The 8619-nt window shown below is 35.9% G+C and overlaps 1 protein-coding gene across 1 annotated transcript; it reads right to left on the bottom strand.

The window, feature by feature from the left end:
• Positions 1–1919: 1919 nt before the first annotated feature.
• On the bottom strand, positions 1920–8374 carry LOC146137660 (uncharacterized). Its single transcript, XM_083394415.1, has 6 exons — positions 8123–8374; positions 7554–7689; positions 6908–7014; positions 5974–6168; positions 2752–2826; positions 1920–2048 (listed from the first exon to the last, which is right to left on the bottom strand). Exons 1-6 carry the CDS (start codon positions 8372–8374, stop codon positions 1920–1922), a joined length of 894 nt encoding a protein of 297 aa, XP_083250541.1.
• Positions 8375–8619: the final 245 nt, after the last annotated feature.

Genomic DNA, 8619 nt, shown 5'->3' with positions numbered 1-8619 from the left:
TAAAGTCGTTGCCTGAGTTGCTTTATTTGCACTTACCAGCGGAAAAAAAAAAAACTTCATCAAATTTATTCTACCAATGAAGATGCACTTTCTTTTTAAATAAAAACAAATAAGGGTGCGGACTTTAATACGAGAAGGACTTGTAAGATTGCAGAAGCAAGACTACAGAACAAAAATGAGCTTAATTAAATCTTTGGAGCTAATATAAAATAATTTTAAACGTCATAATCACGTAAATTCAGGTATAATTTTTTCGTCAGGAATCCCGGGATTCCCGGGAATTTTAATTTTTTAATCCCGTTTCCCGAGAGTGAAAAAATCCGGGAAAAAGAGGAACCCTAGTTAGGATTGATGAGGGCTGTAACCTGTAACGGCGCTCTTTCACTTATGTACGTAAAAAATTATGCAAAAAACAAAACAAAATAATACCGCATACCACAACGCATATTGTTTGGGTTAGGGTTAGCGTTTGGGTGAGGGTGGGTCAAGTAATATTATGTTTATTATTAATAATAACTTGACCCACCCTCAACCAAACGCTAACCCGCACCCTAGCCCAAACAATATGCGTTGTGGTATGCGGCATTTGAAGAAAGTTTTTTTTTTTTATTAATTTTTACGTACAATAGTGAACGAGCGCCCCTGTAACTGATCTATGAAACTGCTTTTCTGCAACAGATAACTAATAGGGTCGATTTGCATTACGCTTGATTCACTACTCATAGCATGTATTGTACGCTTGGCGCTCGTCTAGAATCCTACCACAACGAACATTATTTGGGTTAGGGTGCCGGTTAGCGTTTGGGTTTGGGTGAGTCCAGTAATATTGTTAAACAATATTACTTGACCTACCCACACCCAAACACTAACCGACACCCTAACCCACATATTATGCATTGCTTAATAATCATTTCAACGTTGTGGTAGGATTCTAGACCAGCGCCGTACGCTTTGCAAGGTTACTCAAAAATCTTTAGAAATGCCATCGATTAATCTCCCAAGAGGCAAGAGCCCTGCTAGCAATTATGCTCAATCTTGGCGGAAACTAAAAACAATCTGTTGCGCATGAATGGCTTGTGTTTTGATGTGCTGTGCATGAGTGAGTTTTTTGATAATAGAACAATTTTGCAAATAATTTATATTTAAATTTTACACCTTTTCTTTTTTTAAACGCGATTAATCAACAGAGATATTTACAAATAAATGTCACTAATGCGTTTAAGACAAACTGGTGTAATAAATTTACACTAAGTTAAATTAGACCTAGCCTTTCTTCACTGCCTAAGAAGAAGACAATTCTCGTCCAAATGGAGGACAATGCAGTTTCTATAAAGTTTTTTATGTTCTATAAATTACAAAAAAGGATAGTTTAAATTAAAGGTGTCTTTTTCCTCGTTTGAAATTATAACTTAATGTTACTGTTGACTTCATGTAAAAAAACACTATACAACCGGTCCGGGCAAGCGATGAATTTTGATGGTTATTATTTTAACACACCGCCTATACCTAGTCAAACAAGTTAACAAAGAAAGCCTTTTTTCAAATATCACACGAATCCAAAAGATCCAATCAACAGGCTTTTTAAAGCGACGAAAATTCTTAAAAATACAATATAGTTGTGTATTTGCGTAAAGAAACGTAATGGTCAGGTGTAAAGGCAACAAATAGCCTATCCTTATTAACCGTAATTCAATATAACCAAACCATCAAATGCTGTATTACATTAGTGAGAAACGTTTCAGTAATAATGTGCTGTAATTTATTTTATGTTTTAAGTTTTGCAAATACGATTTTCTTTATTTTTTGGAAATAGTTCATAAAAGTCAGTTAGTTATAAAGCGTCCAGTAATAAACTGTCGCAAACAATACAGCCAACATTCCAAACGAAATATAAACTTCTCGCTTCATTCGCTAATTTCCTAAAAAAAGTCGGCCTTCTGATTTTTATGCGGAAAGGAAGTCTTAGGTTCTTCGACATCAAGAAACTTACAGAGCGGAGCCCAGCCCTCTTTCACGTTGTACACCAGCAGTTTGTCCTTTGAAGCGGCCTGGTTGAAAATGCATAACAGCTTATAGTTTTAGGCAACTTTAGGCGTACCTTAATTTCACCCAAATTGCGCAACTTTCTGTTTTCTGTTTGCGCAACCCAATTTTTTTAATTTCTGCACAATGCGGCAAACTATAATAAAAAACAATTAGAAGCCAAACGACGTGCAAATGTTTACTAATGATGTTCGAAACTTGACATCGTATTTTTGAGTTAGAAAAAAAAGAAGAAAAAAACAAAAAACAATCAAATAGGAAATGACGTCATAAATATGCTCAAACAAGCAAAATTGACCAAATAGAAATTAATTTAGTGTTTAAGTTTAGTTACCTCCATTCGTCAACGTACAGTTTTTTGATAAAGTTAGCAAGGTACAGTTGATGCGTGTGATCACAAATCATGGTTAAAATTCCAATATCAACTTGCCATCGGATCGGCACCGATACCGCCAACAATCGGACGTGTACCGATAGAACTAATTGGCATCGGGTGTCGCCTCCGATATGATATTATCGAACATCCTCAGTCTGAACCAATGGTTTTAACCTTTTGTAGATAAAGTCTACCACAGGCTATCAGCACTTGTGGTCCTTGCGTTTTAAAAATACGCGAGTTTACCAGGTAAAAAAAATGACCAACGCTGTTGGATAGGAAGATGAAAACGTTAGCTGTTCGCGTATAGCAAAAAATAATTATCGTTTAACCTGCATCACGTATGCGTTGTGCCTCAAGTAGGTGGTCTTCGCTCTTGCTGGCGAAAGGTAAGCGCGACTCCAAGGCTTGAAGCCGGGAATAAAAAAAACAAAAAAACATAGCAGTATCTGTTTTGAAAACAAGTTTGATTCGATTATTTTTTGAACGCAGCTCGCAACAGTTTGTGTAGCAAAATTAGCCAAGTTGAATTCCCGAACGCAAACTTCTACATGTGTTCACAAAATCCCCATATTTAAATTGTGCGATAAAGAATGGATAATCTTCGGACGTGATGGGACCACCTTAATTATTTCGTTCGTTTTTGTTTTTTTAGTTTAGAAATAAACTTATGGACCATGCTTTGTTTTAAGTATGTCTACATTATTTTTCGAATGATAATTTTATGTGGTAATTGTATTGGTCACCCTTAAATGTCATTAGGCTACATACAAATAGAGTTTCACAACATAAGCTTGGTATGAGTTTGTATAAAACCCAAAACAAATTAAATAACTTTAAAATTTGTTGATATATATACAACCAGATTTATTACGTCTGATAAGATGTAACCAACACTTATCGCATGATATAGGAATTTAACTACTATAGTAACAAGTTTTAATAAGTAAATTTTATCTTAGTGGCTAAAAAGGTTAATTTAATAGGCATTTGTTGAAACTTGCTTAGACTACTAAAAAACTTGTAGTAACAATAATCCACGTAGGAAACAAAGGAATTCCAAAAATTACTGTCGTTGTTCAGTTGCCTCTGGTAACTTTTCTCCCATACTAGCTCGTCATCTCGCACCATTAGAATCACCTGGCGTTGGAAAAAATAAGTTAACTAAAAAGCACTTCCTAAAATTGCACAGACATTAAATATGACGTCCTAATCACATTATAAATAGTTATAGAAACCAGTTTAACCAACCTACTAAAAATTATTATAAGAGTTTCTTACACCGTGTCGGAAAACACTCAGCCGCCCGTGTAGAGTGACTGACAACACCAAGATACTAATTTGCAGTATACTTTATACAACGATACGCTGTTTAAATTAATGTATTCGAACATGTCAAAAAAATTAACCAAAATTTGTCCAAATTTGTTTTTTTTTCAGCAGTTAAAATGTATCAGTTTCTAATTCAAAAACTAATCGTCTTATACTGATAATAAAGCTAACCTTGGCTTCTGGAAAAAGCTTAAGCATTTCGTCCCAGAAATAACAGGCAGGTGAGTCACAAACAGCATCCACATCTTTGTAGATCTCCCTAAGTGGTTTGGAAGTAGCGGTGTCCTTCATTAAGGCTATTCATTCATCCCCGGCGTAATTAAAATGCTCCATGATGTCGTATACATTGTAGACAAGAAGATTCAGAGCGGCGTTTAAGGATTTGGTCCAGTTTTGGGCATACCGGCAAGAATAAGCTTCATGTTGCAGACAGCCAAAAATATACGGTAGGCTTTAGACTTAAAGCTGAATGGTTAATTTAATTGAACGAGAAATTTCCTTATAAACATTTACGATAAAAAGGCTGACACCATTTACCAACTTGACAGGTAACTAGCTCCTAAGCTTTGCTGGTTGGCTCAGCTTAACTTTTTTTTAACACTTGAGGTAAAATGGCATACCTCTACAAGCTCACATTATTGCCACTTTCAAATAAATTTATAATCTTTAAGTTATCATGAATGCCAGTGTACCAAGAGACGAGCCTGTAAAGCTGTGTATTGTTTTCTAATGACGTTCAAGTTACCTGAATAAAGTTTTTAATGATCTATCACGGTCATGTTCAAATGGCGGATCGCGATCCGGTTCCGGATCTTTTCAGCGTTTTGTGCGGATCTTCTAATGTAGTCTTAAAAAACAAACTTTCTACAGTGTTTTCATGTTAATACCAATTGTCAGTGTTAACGAATTTTGTAAAAAATCAAGCATAGAACGAGACTCCCAAATGCTAATTTTTGTAAGCGTTTGAGGATATCAGTCAGCGACAGAAAGCCCCAATTCGATGCTATTGTAAGACCTAAAGTCTAACACAGGGGTTGGCAACCTACGACACGCGGGCCGGATGCGCCCGCTAATGTAACTCATTCGGTCCGCCGCCTCTTTGACAAACTAGATACGAGTCTATTTCAAATACTTTTTGACTATTTTAACTACTTAAGTGCGAAAAAAAAATTTTCCCGCTTCGCGCGAATCATCTTTCTACGTCCGGCTTGTTTTCGTTTTGATGCGGTCTATTAAAACCCAAAAAATCGCGCTCGCTTTGCTCGCCACGTCCGCCCTGACTCTTTTTTTTTCAACAAACAATAAACAACATTAACTATTAAACTTATCGCGTTTACATAAATAAAGCACCATAAAAATTAAAGCGTGTCCAATATGTTTACTATTCGTATTTGGTGGATTATCATTTTGTCAGGTTTGGCTGTGATGAATCATGGCAGAAATCATTTGAACACCCCTGATCTATCATTAAGTTGTTTGCATTTTTAAACCACGTCCGGCCTTCAAACCACGAAATGTTTGCACTTTAATCCAACTGGTCGAATTGCATTTTTGGCAGCAGATAACTCAAATGGACAGACAAGTCATCATTTCTAAATGTAGGTCAACAATTCTAGAGGTAGGTCATTTAATTTATAGAAGTGTTTGGGTACACTATGCACGGATCTGTAATGTAGCTTAATAATAAATTTCAAAGCCAAAAAGGTCGAGTAGATCGACAGCATCTTGATTAAGACGTTTCGATACGAACTTGTATCATCTTCAGTTAGTGTGTGACTAACTGAAGATGATACAAGTTCGTATCGAAACGTCTTAATCAAGATGCTGTCGATCTACTCGACCTTTTTGGCTTTGAAATTTGTCATTGGATTATACTTTAAACAAATAACCCTATACCCTATTTCGGAAAATCGAAGAAGTTACGCAACATATTTATTACAACATTTTCTACAACAAGCAGCTTTTATAATACCAGCAGCCTGTTAGCTAACTGAACGCAAAGTGTAATTGCTGGTAAAGAAATGATTTACAAAACGATGGATCGCCAGCAGAAAAAGCATAAAATAGATATAGACAAACCCTTCAGTAATAATGTGTTGTAATTGGTTTTATTTGTCGATCTTTGCACTTATAACGAGTTCATAAATCCAGTTATAAAGTTAATTGGCAAGAGAGAGGGCATGCAAAAAACTCCAGTAAAAAACTGCTGCAAACAATACAACCAACATTCCAAGCGAAATATAAACTTCTCGCCTCATTTGGACAAAAACGGGATGTTCGCTCATTTCCTGAAGAAAGTCGGCCTTTTGATTTTTGTGCGGAAAAGGGATTTTCGGCTCTTCGACATCAAGAAACTTACAGAGTGGAGCCCAGCCCTCTTTCACGTTGTACACCAGCAGTTTGTCCTTTGGAGCGGCCTGGTAAACAATGCATAACAGCTGTTGGTTTTGCAAATACTGGTAACTTTATGCGCGCCTTAATTTCACATAAATTACGCCGATTTGTATTATGCACAATGCGTTAAAATACAATAAAGAACAATCAGATAAATTTCGACGTGCAAATGTCTATAAACTAACCAAGTCGGATCTTGACATTGTATATAGATTTCCGATATTTCGGGAAAACTATTTTGGAATCCGATAGCAAATTACGTCATAAACAAGCAAATTGACTAAATGGAAACTTTTAAATTCAGTACTTTTCCGAGTTATTAAGCTGAAACGTGCTTTAGCCTTAAGGGGTTTAGTTACCTCCAGTTATTAAGCTAAATTTGGATTTTAGGTAGAAACAAATCATGGCATATAATAATTTGAAAAATATGAATTTTGAAATAAATTTGAAGTTCCAGTATTAATTTGTTATCGGATCGGCACCGATACCACACTGTATTTGGACGTGTTCCAATACAAATACTTCGGTATCAACTCCGATCAGCTATTATCGGACATCCCTAGTCTAAGTCGTTCCAACTATTGTAGTTTGAGAAACCCTTCCATAGTCTATCAGAACTCGTGGTTCTTGCTTATTAAAAATACGTGACCTTACCCGGTCGAAAAAAAAGTTCCCCACGTTGTTGGATAGGAACTTAGCGTTTATTGCAACCTAGAATAAAACGTTAGCTGTTCGCGTTCAGAAAAATAATTATCCTTTAACCTGCATCACGTATGCGTTGTGCCTCAAGTAAGTGGTCTTTGCTCTTGCTGGCGAAATGTAAAAGCGACTCCAAGGCTTGAAGCCAGGAACTGAAAACATGGCAATACCTGGTTTCAAAACAAGTTTATTGGACCAATTTTTTAAACGCAGCTCGGAACAGTTAGCAAATTAAGCCAAGCTGAATTCCCGAACGTCAATTTCTGCATTGTGTTCACAAATTCCCATAATCAAATTGGGCGATAAAAAATTGTACGATATTAATAAGACGTGATGGGACTGCCCCTAATTTTTGTTAAGGTTTTCAGTTCATAAATAAATTCATAGACCGTGATATATAATTTGTTTTATATAGGTCTATGTCTATTTTTTGAACGATAATTTTATGTGTTCATTGTATTGGCCACCCTTAAATGTCATTAAATACAAATAGAGTTTAACAACATAAGCTATAGGTATGAGTTTGTATTAAACTTAAAACAAATTAAATTTCTTTCAAATTTGTTGATATATATACCACCAGATTTAATACGTCTGATAACATGTAACCAACACTTATTGCATGATACTGGAATTTAACCAATGTATATAGTAAAAGGTTTAATAATAAACTTTTATGTTACTTTAATAAGCACTTGTTGAAACTCACTCAGACTACTAAAGAACTTGTAGTAACGATAAGCCATATAGGAAACGAAGGAATTCAAATAATTGCTGCGGCTATTCAATTGCTTCTGCCAACTTTTCTCCCATACATGCTCGTCATCTCGTACCATGAGAATCACCTTTCGTTGGAAAACAAAATTAAAGTGATAGGCACTTCGTGAAATTACACAATTATCTTTCACTTCATTTAAGTGCCATCACTAGCAGCAAACTGGACGGTACAGAGATAATTTTTCGATTGCGAAGAGTGTTATAAACCAATATAGGTATAAATAAATGCGGATCCTACAAAAATTGGCATTGTCAAAACGATCCATAATCCTAGGTCAGAAAATATATCAATACAAGGTAAACATTCAAGCCAATTGTTGGGTTTTGCGGTGTCCTCTCATACACTAAAAACTTCCCAAATCACAATCGCAAAATTACGGGAGATTTACATTTGATTGAAAGGCGTGCGAAAAACCGTTCTAGATTATGTGCCTAAATTGGCAGAAAGCGTCCAGCTTCTTATTGTAATAATGTAAAGTCACAAAGCGAAACAAGACATACCTTGGCTTCAGGAAAAAGCTTAAGCATTTCGTCCCAGAAATAACAGGCAGGTGAGTCACAAACAGCGTCCACATTTTTGTAGATCTCTCTAAGGGGTTCGGAAGTAGCGGTGTCCTTCATTAAGGCCATCCATTCATCCCCGGCGTAATACAAGTGCTCCATAATGTCGTATACATTGTAGCCAAGATGAGTCAGAGCGGCGTTTAAGGATTTGGTCCCAGTTTTGGGCATACCGGCAAGAATAAGCTTCATGTTGCACAAAGCCAAAGTATACGTATTTGAAAGAAAAATTCCTTATACAAAGCAACTTTGTTATTAAAAAATATTTGCGGTAAAGAAGGCGGACATTATTTATCGAATTGACAGGTGAAATTAGCTGTAAAATCGTTAACTTAGCTGTAAAACTGTGGGAGTTATTAAACTCTTTTACTGCAGACCCCTAAATAATATTTTTGCTTTGCTTGGCCAGTGTAGGCAAGGCATCGTAAAAATGACGT

Source organism: Ascidiella aspersa, chromosome 7 (assembly GCF_963924565.1).
Source record: "Ascidiella aspersa chromosome 7, kaAscAspe10.2, whole genome shotgun sequence".
NCBI classification, from domain to species: Eukaryota; Metazoa; Chordata; class Ascidiacea; order Phlebobranchia; family Ascidiidae; genus Ascidiella; species Ascidiella aspersa.
The sequence above is the reverse complement of the archived record's forward strand: the minus strand, read 5'-3'. Positions and strand labels throughout refer to the sequence as shown.